The sequence below is a fragment of the Perissodus microlepis genome, chromosome 10 (assembly GCF_051167445.1).
Source record: "Perissodus microlepis isolate ML-2025 ecotype Zambia chromosome 10, ASM5116744v1, whole genome shotgun sequence".
NCBI classification, from domain to species: Eukaryota; Metazoa; Chordata; class Actinopteri; order Cichliformes; family Cichlidae; genus Perissodus; species Perissodus microlepis.
Window position 1 is genome coordinate 24,817,244 of NC_140470.1, and position 15,846 is coordinate 24,833,089.

The window sequence follows — 15,846 nt, forward strand, 5'->3', positions numbered from 1 at the left end:
TGCATAAGCTGTAATAAAGTGCTCTGTGTGTGTATGCAGTGAATCCATTCTGACTGTGATATGTTAGTACTGTTGTACTCGAGTTAAATATCTGAATTCCTTCCTCCACTCGTGTTTACTTTAAACACCTATCACCTTCATCGTGATGGCATGTCTTCAGAAAGGTCTCGGGACGTCAGGAGGCAACGTTGCGTGCGCGCTCGCGACCCCGCTTTGGTGTCGTCTCTCTGACGTCACCGCCCTCTGATCATCCGAAATCCCTGATAACACGGCGCGCGCTCCCGCTCGGCTCTGAATGGGGGCTCAGTCCAGCTTGTGACAGCTCGTCCTGTAGTGTAACCGTAGAGGCCACGGTCCGCTCATCCAGTCGGGTCCGCTGCTTTCAGACGCGCCGGTAGTCCACGGCCCTGCTCCTCCGGTAGTACACATTTATTCAGGTAGTATGGTACTGCACTGTCAGTCCAACTAGTTCGGTTAGTGTACTGACTCTTCTCTTCTTAGCCCGGCAAGTTAGTGTACTGACGGGCGGAGCTGTCTCTGTCTGTCCAGGAATGAGAAATGATGGCCGGCTCTGCAGCAGAGGAGAAAACCTTCCGACGGTTCTTGGAGCTCTTTATTCGGGAGATGAGGATGCCTCTGCAGGAGGGCGACCCGCTGCCGATGCGCCCCTTGTCGGACCTGGTGTCTGAGGACGAAGTGGAGGGGGAATGCCTCGACCTGTGTCTCCAGCACCTCTACAAATAGTTAAGTGTCCACTTTTTGTTCGTGGCATGCTGTCATTTCCGTGTCTCTGTGTAGTCAGATAATGTCAGTGGCTGTGCTTTTGAAATGTGGGTTTCTACTTTGTGGAGAGCTGCGCCAGGTGAGCGGAGCTGCGACCCCGACTGGGTCCAGAGCAGGATGAAGCGGGATGCCCGGAGCCTGCTGCCCTCCCGGGCGGCCAGCCGCCTGCTTCTGGGCATACCAGGGTGTGCCAGCATCAAGTTTAGACAAGTGCCGTTACAGATGCGGAATTAAAGCTAAAGCAGAAGTTAAAAGCCGCCTCGCCTCGGAATGTGTTCGTGTTGTTCTGCGTGTTTTATTTGCGCACTTGCGCCTGTTTTGTGCCAGAAATTTACGCTAGCGGAGTCGGAGCTGTAGGTCCACAAAAGGTGAACCCCTGGTTTTGCGTAACAGCACGACGTCATTGTGGTGTAGGAGGAGGAGGAAGCCATCGCCATCACTGCTGAGCGCATCCTCACGGGCTAAAAATAACCCACCGGTTACGTTATTAGCCTGAATCGTTACGCTCTAAAATCCAAGTCGCAGACTGAATGAATGGCCGCAGACTGAGATTACCACATTTATATCAGTGACATTTAACAGATGTGTGCTGTTTACCTCAACCTCAATCCCATTGCGAAAGGAAAAGAAGCAAAGTACAGATATGTTTATGAGTGGACTCTTCTCTAACATGCACGCTTTTAATTTAACAGCTGCTCAGTTAAATTAGTAACAATCCAGCTTCTGAGGCACGAACAAACTTGGCATGAACGGTAAAGCTGAGACAGAAATGTACGGCTGCCCTGAGCTCTGCTGCCTGGCCTGGTTTTTGAATCCAAAATAGGTGCAGAAACTGTGCTGGGAAGAAGAGGGTGGAAGGACTCATCTAGGGCACCGAGTGGCAAGGGGACTGCATGGTTGCATGTTGAAAATGATTGCACCGACCAGTCTGCATGCATGCTCTTCCAGCTGTGGTGAAGATAAACTCACGCACAGCCCGGAGTGCTCACAGGTGCTTTCTGCAGAGCGTATTTAACCTGTTGCAGCAGCAGCCACATCCAGATCAGTGTCACCGCACATTCACGCTGTCTCTATCGCAATGTCCAGGTTTGTTTGGCTGGCGGATACAAGGTCACTGACCGTTCAGCACTTAACATCTAGCGCAGCTTGCCACCCCCTCCCTCTCCCTGTCTTCACATGCAGGTTAACCCCAAAGGACAAAGAGTGGGAACAGTCTGAAAAAACCTGTAGGTTTTTCTGTTTAACTCATGCTCTTTAGGAGCACCTGCATCGGCTGGCGTGCCTGTGCCTGTTGGTTTTAAATATTCAAAGAGCAGGAGCTAACAAGTTATTAGCAGGTACAATACATAACCACTGAGTGTAAAGGTTTCCAAATTGAGATGCACAATAGAGGAGGAATTAGCTACTACCCACTCTAAATTTATTGAGCTTTTTTTAATGTCTTCTGTATTTGAGAAACCTCTACAATATCCAAAGAAAGCATGAAAGATAGAAGTGCCTTTAACCTTAAATCAGTATTTATAATGACCAACAGGGGGCGACTCATGTGGTTCCAAAAAGAAGTCCAGATTATAGAAGTCTATGGGAAAATGACTGTGGGCTCCTATGATCCATGACCTCAGTAAATGCCGTCCTGATGACTTCCTAGGCTCAATCACTAGTTTAAGGTCATAGATTAAAACATGAAGTCAATTTTGTAAAATATAGTTATTATTAGAGTTAGAAAGGAGGATCATCCAGCATAATAATCCAGCCAATGAGGATGCAGTGTCTTTGTTTTCCCTTTGGATTGATCCTTCCGTCACATTTTGTATCAAATATCAAGATGACGACAGTGAAAATACTAAGTTTGAGGCTTCATGATGCCACTTTTTTTAACCGTTCATCTACATTCATCTTTTGCAATGTCACATCACACTTCCATCTTTTCGTGATACTTTGATACCCACAGTGAATGCTAATCTAGTGAAAGCTGTAATGTTTAAAGATTGTCGCTCACGATCCAGTCACAAACAAGTGATTGGGACTGTATTGCAGATACATATATATATATTTTTTTTACCCACTGCTTCAACGCTTCACAGTAGGCGTGCCTGATCTTTCAGCAACCGATCAACCACAAGGTGGGCTTACAGAGTTTTGATTAGCCTTTAGTAAAACTGTGCAATTAATCAAATTTTAATCTCAGCAGCAGTTTTGCCTTCCACTTATTAATAAAACAAAACAGCCAAGGTAAATTGATTATTGGACCACGTGATCACTCCCCACAACGATCAGCTTCTCCTTTAGTTTTGTGTAGAACTTCAAAAGCGGCCAGAATTTTTAAATTTAGCAACATATTTGAAAACTCAAAAAGTAGAATTTTTCTCAACATTACAGCACAAGTCTCAAGTCTCAAAATCTCTTGGTGTTGCCGGGTTCAGCTAAAGTCACAAAAGGGAACACAACCCAAGTTTACTCCAAGCTTGTTGCACACTTACCTTCGACAAGACGTTGAGGGAGCTTCACAACCTCAACCTCTGGGAAACCATTTAAATGCAATTGCTCACCAACTATGTTTTTTTTGTGGTCACATGGAGGTTGATGATCTATTTTTTCCTCTACTGTGATTGAGGCCTTAAGCAGTCACTGCACTTCACACTGTGCTTCGTGTACTTTATAAACCTGGATACGACAAAACATGTCGCCTGTACGATGATATCACCTACGGAGATGCACATCTGCACTACCCTCCCTCCTGCATCGTGATAATACAGAGGTGGAATACACAGGGAGGAGACATCACACAATCTTTGTTAAAATTTCAGATTTGCACTGTAGATATGCACGTTTCCTATTGCTTGGCTGGTTAGTGGATCAACAGCAGCCATCTTTGATCGTATGAGCGACCAAAGACATTGCCAGGAAAATTTCAGCATGCTTATCTTTAGTCTTGGAAAGCCCAAAATCACACATCATATATTTCATCTAGCTGCCCATATGGACACTAAAACAGGTTTGGTTTTCTGTGATGATTCCTCCAGTTCATACTGCACATTAGGAGTCTACTCGCTAATGCGCTTCATACTTTAATCCAAAGATGTGTGACTTCGCTCTGACTCACAAGTCTGAGCTTTCAGCTGGGTGAACGTGAGCCTCCACCCTCACCACCTGGTGCCAAACCACTCCAAGGAAGCAGAAAGTTGAGGCCCGAAGCAAGAGTTTGAATCTGATGGGTTTCTATAGAAGTGACTGTTAGTTCGTACATTCTTGGTTGTATTCAACCGATTTCAGAGCTGACAGAGCTGCATATGAAAGTACAAATGTCTGATGTGATGAAATTGGACATTAGTTGATCTTTAACCCGACAGCTTACTAGTAAAAAGTAGCACACCTAATTTTTCAGTGGACTAGTTACCAATTCAGGCACCTTGCTTAAGACAACCCTGGAAAATATCCCAATCTTTAATCAAAAGGTATTCCACATTGCCTCTTTATCTGTTTCTTAACTTTGTAATCATTCTTTGATGATATAAATGAATTAAAATACTATCAATAATAATGCAAAATAATTGCTGCACACCAAGATTATTACATAAGACTGTGTTTTTATAACTAAAGCTAAACCAAAAAGTAAAAGTAGGTGTGAAAAAACATTTTAGCCAACTGCCACACAGCATGTTTGTTCATCTGTAATATATAAATGGTAATATAACAGTGAACTAGGCCATTTGGAGAATGATATTAGTCTTAGATGCTGTCATTGCTTGAACTTCGTTTTACTACAGCCCTCGGAAACTTCATGCCCTCTGAAGCAGGTGTGAAGGTCAAACAAGGCAGAAGCATGGCTGCAAGATGTGGGTGTTTTATATGTACTGTAGTAATATTTTTGCGCAGCTCTGTGTGATTCATCGTGTGAGAGTTACTGCTGATCGGATTCGAGTGAAAAGCTAAAGTTGTGGCAGTCATTTTAAAAATAAGAGTCCGTCCAATCTGGATGTGTGAAGCATCCATTAGCCAAGCCTACCAAAATAACTGCAGCTCAATGCACAGGCTTACTTTGTAAAATATCCCACTGTCTCTGTTTTCTGGCAGAGGCACTTTGTTGTACATTTGGCTTGTTAGAGGCAATGAATCACTCATTGGCCACTCTCCATGTAACACTATATTTTCAAGGGAGACAGATTTGAGGAGCTACTGTATGAAGGTCAAACAGGGCCATTTATTTCTTCCATCTTATATACCCAAGGCAAAATGTTGGAGACGTTAAATTATTAATTAATATATACTGCTTAAGGAAAAGTCAGTTGGTTCCCAAAAACCCATTGGACTCGTCTTCTGGGAAACATGAATATCCCAGATCGGCTCTCCAAGATAAACAAAAGCATCAGTCATTTCAGCCAGCGGAGCAAAACTGTATGTTTAGAAGCCATGACGCTGGTCAGTTGGGAGCAGAAGTGGGAGTAATTTACTGCAGAGCCATAAAATTTACTAACAGTTGGACGTGTGAAGCAGCCCGGGTTGATGGATGGGTCAATAAAACATTTAACTGTAGAGACGACCTTTCATTTACTGTTTCAGATTCACACTCTACTCAGGTTTGCTTCAATAAAATCCACAATTTCCCCCCCAAACCTCAATGAACTTATTATTATAACTAGTTAGACTTAGCAGAGTAGCTGTTTAAACCCCAATGTTTCACTACATTTTTAAATTGTGTGTCGGGCTGCTGCAGCTGTTTTCAGAGAAAAGCTCTTAAACTCGTTCTGTCCAGACCATTTGGCTATATTTACAAGTAAAATAATCAGTCAGGGAGAAAGTTAGAAACAATAATATCCGTCTCACTGTTTTTCTCACATGCAGTGACGTGTGGGTGCTCACTCTCAGAAGTTGTGCCTCAAGGAGAGTTCTTGCAAGAGAGCATGGCCTCTGAACAAACCAACAAAAACAAGCTGTATATCAGAGATGGTAAAAAACTAGAAAAATACACATAGATACACATCAAACCATACTATTGCTGGGACAACAACAAGCCAAATATGATAAATATTGAAAATAAAATGAGCAGCATGCACGCTGCAGGGCTCCAGTTTGACTGTTTTATCGCACTAGCAAAATGATAAAAAGCACTTGTGCTTGAAGACAGTAGCAGTAGTGGACAGAGACGGTATAAAAGATGGGACATAGCTACTGTGACCTCACTCCAATCGGTTTCTGAAGTCCCGTTTTGAAGCCTAGAGATGAGCGTTTTCTGCCAGAAACATTTTGGCTGCAAAAAACAGATTTGGTGAAACGTCACAGTTTTCATGATGTAGTTTTCTATTAAAACTAGAGCCCTGCCGTGTGTGAGCCTGAGCAGAGCATTTTCTCCAGCGTCATCTCCATTGTTATCTTAATTTTTGACCATATTGGGACAATAATTGACAGAACAAACATCATCTTGTATTGAATAATAATTTAAACTAATGACTGAGACTATAAGCTCATAGATCAACGGAGCTAAAGGGTCGGTTTCCCGTAGATTTCCATACAACCGTTTACAGCCAGAGAAGTTTCCGCCTGAAGGGAAAGAGTTCAGGTTAAAGCCTCACTTTTCAGTCCCAGAAGTAGGTCCTTCTATTTTATATCGGGAATTAACACAAAAACTGTCTAAACTTTCATCAGATCAAAATGGACAGAACGCATTATGAGATGGTTGAAACCAAAATTATAGCAAAAAAGAGAGTGAATCACATTTGCAAAGGGATCAGAAAAACTCACAGCTCAAACTAAAAAGTGGATGATGTGTCAGTGTTGTTTCCTCAACTTGTTTAAAATCTGTTATTTTACTTGAATCCAACCAGGAAAGTTCATCACTTTAGCAGCCGATCTTGCAGATTTAAGTGGCGTCTGGTTTAAAGTGTTTTAACATGTAAAATGAGCTCCCTCAGTATTAGGCTGGAGGCAGTCCTGCAGGTACAGGAGTAACAGATCACATAGATCACGTATCACCTCCAATTCAGACCCGATACACGATCTAATGTATCACTTAAGCGCCCATTAACCTTGGCTGCAAGCTCTTAAAGCTGGGCTCTTTGTGCATTAAGGCTGCGAGTGGAAATGCAGAAGTATTACCTGCGTGTATTATTTGTTTTTTTTTACATAATTTACAGCACTTATCATTGTAGCAACCCAGGTATCCTCGTGCTTAGAGTAACAATGGTCAGTCTGAGTACAGAAGGCAGGAACAGCAGCAGATTAATCATGTTTCAATCAAGCATCTTTGTATGTGAAGTTAGATAACAGTGCTTCAGACAACAACACGGCCAATCAGTATGCCTGGTCCACTCTCACTGTATTATTTAGCTCCTTAGTTTTACTTGTTTGAGTTGGCATGTCCTTAATTTCTGGTTGTCTGAGGACAGTGTGTTCAGATCAGTGGGAAGGACATTTTTATAGCAGAATGTGGAGCCGAGTTTTATAGTTTACTTTGCAAAATAAATAAATAAACATTAACTATAACATAAAATCCCCTTTCAGTTTAACACAGGGTCTTGGTCTTTTGCTTTTATAGGGATGCAGTAAAAGAATTAAATGAGCGTAAAGGGACGCGGGGAAGGAAAGCTGAAAACAGCTTCCTGCTCTGGCTGTTTGGAATAATGGGTAGAACCGGAAAAACTATTTTTCTGATCCTGAGTTCCTCTTTTACATTTGCATGGGGTTATCCCCAGTGCTAACCAAATAAACAGCCAAAATTAGCTGTGTTAATATATGTAGCAGCTATCTTTCCTCTTAAATGAGATCAATGGGTTGTATTGTGCTGTGATATAACTTCTCCAGATATGATTAATGCTTGTAGATCTCGAGATCTAAAATGAAAAAAGTAAAGAGCAAGGGAGATGCTATAAGTTGATACCATTTAAGATGCTCGGCTGATATCCGTCCACTTATCATGGCAGGCTAAATCGTGCAAAGAACAGGTAACCATGCAAAGATGTCTCTCATCTCTCTAATTTATAGAGGTTTTCTAGTCTTAGTGACTACTCAAAGCAATTTAGACTACATCTAGCTATACAGTCATACAGCACTTTATTCTCTACGCTTTAAGCCCTTTATCTTCCTCACATTCACAGCCACATTAGAATCCCGAGATAACCTGGGAGGAAGCCACGCAGGCACGTGGAGAACATGCAAACTCCTCAAACCGGGAACCTTCTTACTGTGAGGCAACAGTGTCAGCACACGTATGTGCTGCTGAGAGAGAGCATTGTTGTCTTTTTTGTGTTCGGGGCAAACATGAAGGGTTGGAAGCACAACCTTAGGCAGAGTCCGGTTTGAATGATCATCTGGTCACGAGGGAAAAATACGTAGTCCCCAATTGGTTTGTGAGTGAATTATTTTGAGGTTGCTGTCAAACGCTAAAGAGTGTGCTGCATCAAAGACCTCCATGTGATTTGTTTGACTGAATTCTCTTTACTTGAAAACCAGAAATAGAGGACATTTGCCTTCAAAGTAAAAGTTCCGCCTTAACATGTTAGAATAGGCTTGACTTATTTTGTAGGCGATTTCCATTCGAGTTGCACTTTTCAGTTTCAGTACTGCTTGGACAATAACTAGCGGGTGGTTGTAGACAAATCAGTGCCCGTGGCAACCTGCTAGTGACCAAAATTATTGCAAGGTCTTTCAAACTATTTTTCCACCAGCAGCTCGTGACCATTGGTGACCAGTCTCTAGGCCTGAGGTAGCATGCCTACCTGTGCTTCCTCTGCCAACCTGTTGGTGATGGTATTGGTCATCAGAAGACGATGACCCTTTGGAACAGGTCACCTGAAACTAGTTTAAGTAAAATTTATGAGCAAACCACTGTAAAACAGTTAAAATTGTAACTCCGGCACATTTATTATCAGTTTGGGGTTTGTTGTTTTTTAAAAAATCTTTTTGCTCTTTTGTTGTTCTCCACTAACTTCAGAATTAAACGTTTTTATGTATTTCTCTTTGGCTTTTTAGGCTTAATTTTGATAGGACAATGGGGAGAGGAATCAAGAAAGGCCTCGGGGCGGATTTGAACTTCTTATGGTGCATGCGCGCCTCTTATTTTTCTCTGCAATGCAAAAGAAATCTCCTTTCCCAGATGGAAGCTGTTTATATACCTCACTGCCTGGATAATTTTAATGCACGGTAACAGGAGGCTCTGCTGTGGCTGTTAGAACTGACTGATCATGTAACTGAACTGTAATGTAATGAAGATATTTACAGAGAATACGTGCTGAGTGTGGAGTTTGGCTGATATCTGATCGGTCTGAGCATTGAGGCTGAGAGATGCTAAAAAGCTTTGCAGGGTTATTGACAAAAATTTTTAGGATATGAATCTGTCAAGCCATCGACACAGTAATGAGGTTAAATCCTCAGATGGATTTGATATGAAATAAAACAGTGGGTATTTGCTGTGATCTAGATTTGTACCTGCAGACACGTGGGCTTCGGACGCTAATGGACGAGAAGCTGTAGCAGTTGAAGCAGACTAATGGTATGAGTGTGTTTATATTTGTGGTGGCCAGCATCCTACATGGATGTCTCTACAGTAGCTCTGCTGTGAGTGTAATGATAGTCGGAGGCAGCAGCTCTGGTGATTCATCCCAACGTGTCATTAGTTTGTCTCTGGGTTGAACAGCTAATAATAGACTTGTGCAAAAAGAGAGAGATCCCCTCTGCGTGTGAATGTGTGCGTTAATAGGGGGTGGGTGAAGCACTTGGTGTGCTAGAACGTGATTGGAGGTGTGGATAGAGCTTGTGTGTGTGTATTAATCCATTTTCCTCCAGGCAGCTGGGAGTCACATCTGAAAAGAAGAGGTTGCGGTTTACTCTCTCTAAACACAGTTTGATTTGAAATGTACGTGGATGGCGTTATGCTGGTGCGTACACCCATCAGCCACAACACTAAAACCACTGACAGGTAAAGTGGATGATTTCATCTCATTACAATGCATTATTCTTCTGAGACATTCATGCGTGTGTTACTTTGAGATGTACCATCCATCCACACACCAACACTAACAATTCAGTCCCAGAATTCAACTCCATCCCAGGTCATCCTGTTCATGGAAACCAGCATAGTGCTAAATCTGAGTGTTTATTGGGGGCTTTCACAATATGTGATTTTTGTAGATAACTGATACATTTGTTGAAATATCTACAGATATTTGCAGCGGGAAACACACACACACACAAACAGACTGAGTAATATTTGTAAAGTTGCTTTTTTAAACTACTCTTGTCCAGAAATGTGTCCAAACTATAATTTGGAACCTGTAATTTAGTATTCAGTATCTTTATATAAGTAGAGATACTAAACAAAAATAATCAGCTGCTGATGTTTACTTCATTTCTATCAGACAGCAGTAAAAAAACCCTGATGTGCTGCACTATTATTAAACGCGAGGCTGTGGTTAACTAAGGAAAATCCTGCACACTATCTGCTTAAATAGAATTACACACAGATATAAGTATCAAGTATCATTTAGCTTGGAGCGGGTGGAGCTGCTGACAGAGCCTTAAGCTGGTGATAATTATTCAACTAAATATATTGAAATAAGCCAGCAGTGTTTCCTTACTCATATAATTTACTTGGGTGGGTCACCCAAGCATTTTAAACATACACCACGCAAGCAAATTTCAGCTCTGTAAAGCCTGAACCATGAAATAATTCCCTGAAAATTCTAATTTTTTGAAACAGGAATGGTTATTGATTTTTTTTCTAATTACAGCATTTTTGTGCATTTTGTTGTTCGCAGTAGCACTGCGTGTGTCTACATCAGGTTTTTAAAGGATAAAAAAAAATCACACTGATGATGTAGAGGCATCAAAAACTCATGTATCATATATGATGAACTTAGTTTTACAGGGTTAGGATACATTTTTATCCTTTCATCTTCCAAAACCAGTACTGGTAAATGGTAAATTGTACTGGTTCTTATATAGCACTTTTCTACTTCTACTACTTTCATAAACACACTTTTATGTGGAGGGGTATTGCTCAAAATTTCTACTGTAAAAAACGAAAAGGTAGAAGCAGAGTCTACATCACTTGGTCACCACCTTTGTTACCAGTTGAAGATCAGGCTCTGGCTGCTGGGCTGGGGTCAGCAGACATTTGGCTGCGTCATCCCTTGAGGTTCTTGGCTCTGTGTTGACTGCCCAGTATGGAAAGGGCAAGTTTTGATACTTTTCTTGGCCTGCTGTTAAGATAACCGAAGAACTTCATAATTATCATAACGTCATAATTATAACTTTAATGTATTTACTGAATGTAGTACAGTAAATCATTACAATACCAACTGAAAAATGTAATGTGACTATTGTAATGTGGTACTTTAAAACACACTGCACCCACCAATGTTTAAAACAGTGATGCAGTTTGTTTTTGGGATAGCCCCTAGTTCTTATTTTGAAAGTTTAATCACTGAAAACTAGCTAACTCCAGTTAAATAGTTAATAGACTGTTATGTACAGCATATAAGGTGCTTTTCTAATATAACTAAACCCCACACTCACAAAGATTTCATATGCAGCTTTATTCTGGAGGATCTGGGAAGCAAACCACCTTAACCAGAGTCACACAGTTCTTCTCTTCTAGTGTTTCCCTAGAGCAGGGGTGTCCAACTCTGGGCCTCAAGGGCCGGTATCCTGCAGGTTTTAGATGTGTTTGAATTACCTCCTAAACATGTCTTGAAGTTCTCCAGAGGCCTGGTAATGAACTAATCATTTGATTTGGGTGTTTTCACCCAGGGTGATATCTAAAACCTGCAGGACACCGCCCCTTGAGGCCTGGAGTTGGACACCCCTGCCCTAGAGGTAGGTCAGCTTGCTGAGTCTGTCTCCATCATTTTGGACTCCATCTATTGGTGATTGCCTTTTTCTGCTCTGGGATCTGGAGGGCTACTCTGAGGACCTCAATGCAGGTAGCTATCTTCAGTCTGCAGAAGAAGTGGCTGGAGATACATCTGATTATTGCTCAGATGTCACGAAGAGTATATGATGGCTCAGTGCTCAGGGGCCAATGATGTGACTTGTATCTCCCTAGGAGAGCATAGGGTCCGAACAGTTGACCAGTTGAAACTAGAATCCTAAATAAATGCTCATGTTTGCCAGGAGATTATCGACTGAAGACAGTTTCTCTGCACAACGCTCCGGGTGAGCTGTCTGCCCGCTGATCTCTTTCTTGTTACTACATGTAGCACAGTTAAGCAACCATACATTTCCAGTGAAGAGATTATTTTGTTTTTAGAGCAAATGAAATGATCTGTTTGCACCTGATTGTTTTCATGTGTATTTGCACACATTTGATCCTTTGAAGGAATTCCCTCAAATTGAGTCCTTGCTAGATTACAGTACTTTAAATTATAAATTTGTTATCGCCCATGAACTGTTAAGTACTGTCCTTTGTCTAATAACTGTCTAAAACTAAAATAAATGTAAATCTGGCCTCATTGGGCACAATTTAGCTTTTCCGGAATAAAGAAAGTGGGCAGCAGTCATCACTGTCTGTTTGTGCTGAATGTTGATGAATTGATGATGACTTGAAGAGCAGGAAGAGGGGGAGTTAAATAACCCCTTCTCTCTCGCTCACACACACACACACACAGCTGATAGATAGTAATTGAGGGGAAAGCCTTTCTATACCTCATTAAACAGAAACGTCTCCCACAGCTGTAAAGAACCAGGGGGCAGGATCTGGCTTCCTCCTGCACACAAGCACACACACTGTTATAGAAGAGTGGGCGGCGAGAGAGGAGCTGCCGTTGACGGCTTTATTAAAGGATAAACCACAACGTGTGACGAGCCGCTGTGCACATGTACTGTATGACTCCATGACGAGCGTCTGATAGCCACAAATCACCTGCCTCACATCACAGACAGTTCTCTTCTTTCCTAACCTTTATTTAGCACTAACCTTTACAGTTTAGGACTGCCTGCGCCTCAGTTATTATATAACGCCACAATATGTTTGGCATAAATGCGTCAGAGTATAATGTCAAAGCTAAAGTTTGACTTCACATGGATTTCACTGCAATGATTCCTGTTTTAATTGACAACTGAACTTGTCTTCTTCTTAAAGTTTTGCAGTAAATGTAGCCTACTGGTGAAAAACCAGGGCTTTGTAGATGCCTTGTAGTGGTTCAGGCCCACTATACTGGGAATTTACAAAAAAAATTTAGATTTTTTTTTTTAATCAATGTATTAATCAAGATGATATTTATCTAATTAACTGACACTGAGAAGAAACATTATTTTCTTCATTCTTGAGGACTTGCGGTCTAATTTTGTTTGTATCAGTAAATGGTTTTGTCAGATAGCTGTTTTTCATGTCCAATAAAACGAAAGCCGTTAAACATCCAACCATTTTCTGCTGCTTGTGCATTAGCAACAAGCCAGTGAATTCCCCATAACGCTTAATTAAGACAAACAGGTGTTTCTGGACTGCTATAACAACTGTAGGAGGAAGAATACCCTTATTTTGTGCATCTGCTGGCGTTGAAGTCCCAGAAATGCCGTTCCCTGAATGGCCAAAATGGTTGACAACAGTGTTGGGGTGAATTTTAAATTACTTTGCTTTTTCATTATTAGGGGTGTGAGAGATGTACTGATTAAGCCACTATCTCCCCGAAGGTATCACCTCAGCTCATTCAATGACCTCAACTGGACCTCTCAATGTGGTTGTGGCCCCTTTAGGAGTCTTTGTAACACAATTATCTGACAAACAATAAGCATTTGTCAGGATTTCTTTGTGTACTTTCTGTCCAAGTAGTCAGTTTTCTATTTCAGGTGAGTGCAATTAAAGAATTAGCACAGTAGCAACTGGGGACAGTTGTAGTTCTTAATGCCTAGGTTAGGGAAGGTAATTTTCCAGAACAAGATGACTGTTTAGTGACGTAATTGTTTGCCTAGTTATGGTTAGTTGCCATAGTTGGCTGTGCGAATGCAAACTTCATAGGTTTCCTATACAAATCCTGTAAAGTTTAAAGTTGACAGCATTCAAAGTCCTCTGTGCCAAACGCCCTCATACTCAAGTTTTTGCTTTTTGTTTGCTCACTTCGCTCAAGGCACTCTTATTTGAATAGTTCAACTTTTGGTCCAAAGCTGTGGCTGTCGATGTGTCTTCTTTCTTTAATCAACCAAAATGAAGAAGGGTCCAACCTGGCGATGGGGCTGCGGACACTGACGCTCAAAGTATATAGTTTCCTGGTGGTAGGTCAGGAATCAAGGTTATTATAGGTAGCTACAATTAAACTAAAAAGTAAAACTTGATGTGAAAAATCATTTTGTGAACTTTGATAACCGAAATAAAAAAATATAGAGGAAGTTTTAGTATTTGTGAGTTTGATATAAATCTTATTTCAACTTGTCTGATGAGGTTTTGATGGACGCATTTATTGAGACTTTGGATGTCTACCAGGCTGTGGGTCATAATACCTGCACTGATTTTCCTAAATCTTGCCTCTGACATATGCTGTCCATTTAATGGTAATAATTGAAAATGACTAAAACTAACACTGAAACTAAGAGAAACTAAACTTAAACCAGTTCTGGAATGATGATGCATACTTTATTGATCCCCGTGGGGAAATTCCTTTCTGCATTTAACCCATTCCCTCAGTGAAGCAGACTGAAGTGAAACTAAACATAAAAGCAAAAAGTCAAACAAAATGAAAATGAGAAAATACAAAACTATAATAACTCAGTGAGGAAATTAGTAACTCTTAACATCTTTACAAGAGAAAGAGAAGAAAAAGGTCACGTGGGAGATTGCAAATGTCCCAATCTTCTATAACCATCCAAGTTGCAGGAAGCCAGCATCCTCTTCATCTCAGGTATAGGAAATCCATTTCCCCGTAAAATCTTGGTGTGAAAGTCATGCTCATCATTAAGATGGGAAGCATCAGGTTTACTCCAGTTCTGTCCGTCTCCTTCTTTTTTTTTTTTGTTACCAAAAATTAGTAATATTTTAACCATACCATTCATTTTTTTAACAACACTTTATTTTATTAGCCCAAGGTACAATACAATGGCACCTTTAAAGTTTTCATACCCTGGGTCCTTCTTTAAAACATATATTGTCCCAAAATATTAGAATTTTCCTGTGTGGTTAAAATATGTGTGAACGGTTGGCGCCCATGTGGCGGCACTCCCTCCACTGTAAGGTGTAATAAAAACTAATCCTGTGTTTCCAACCAAATTCTCTTCACTTCCTTAAAGAGCTTTAAATACTAATAATAGTATTTTAAAGCTAATTCTTTGCAGTACAGGGAGTCGGTGTGATATGTTCAGCTGAACGTGCAAAAATCCAAATAGTTTTAAACCACTGTGTTTAATAAAGCTTTATTTGGACCCTGGTTTATTTGGTGGAATAGCAGGAAGTTGTTTGAAAGGTTCCTCTTCCTGCTGCTGTTGGTTTGTTCCTTCAGTATCAGTGCTAACAAACCTCTGTCTGTTCTCAGCTTGTAAGCTACAGTTTGTAGCGGAAGTTAGTTTACACCTATGCTCCTGCCAGCTTAGCTGTCAATCACACCGGAACGGTTTCACACCCACACTGAGGCTAGCAGGCTAAAGGCCTTCTGATGTCTCTCCAAAGACCAGTTTCTTTCCTTTCAGTAATCAAAACTAAAATAATTAAATGGTGGGTATTAATTTATCAGAAATATATTAACAGATAATTGACAACAGATGATGAACTTTACTCATACTTAAAGAGAGTGACAGCTGCCACCCTGTTATAGCCTGCTGTGATCAACCTCTTTGACTTTAACTGACTGACATTTGTCTGCTTTGGGCTGGGCAAACCTCTGCTTTTATAAGTCATGTCCGCAGGTCAAGGACAAGCTTAGCTTTGTTTAGAACAAGCATACCTCTCAAGGGCTTTTTTTTAATGAGGACTTACCTCAGGCTGTGTCGATGAAGTACAAGCCCAATTTGAAAAAGGCTGGGACGATGTAAAATAAAACAGAATGATTAATCTCTAAAAAGTTGTGACAGGGACATGTGTACCTCTGTGTAGCATCCCCTCTTCTTTTAACGGCAGCTTGGAAACTGAAGAGACCGGCTGATGGA

The 15,846-nt window shown here is 41.1% G+C and overlaps 1 protein-coding gene across 3 annotated transcripts in view; it reads left to right on the forward strand.

Annotated features, from left to right (window-relative positions):
* The first annotated feature begins 235 nt into the window (after window positions 1-235).
* The window catches only part of ppm1e (protein phosphatase, Mg2+/Mn2+ dependent, 1E), a 62,008-nt gene continuing 46,397 nt past the window's right edge, over window positions 236-15,846 (forward strand). Inside the window, exons 1-2 of one of the 3 annotated variants that reach the window (XM_084940799.1) lie at window positions 236-418; window positions 502-743. In XM_084940799.1, the coding sequence (XP_084796925.1) occupies window positions 559-743 (185 nt within the window). In that variant the 5' untranslated portion in view covers window positions 236-418; window positions 502-558. Of the gene's footprint in view, window positions 438-501; window positions 744-15,846 lie in introns of all 3 variants that reach the window. The other 2 variants (XM_084940798.1, XM_084940797.1) reach the window with 2 other exon arrangements.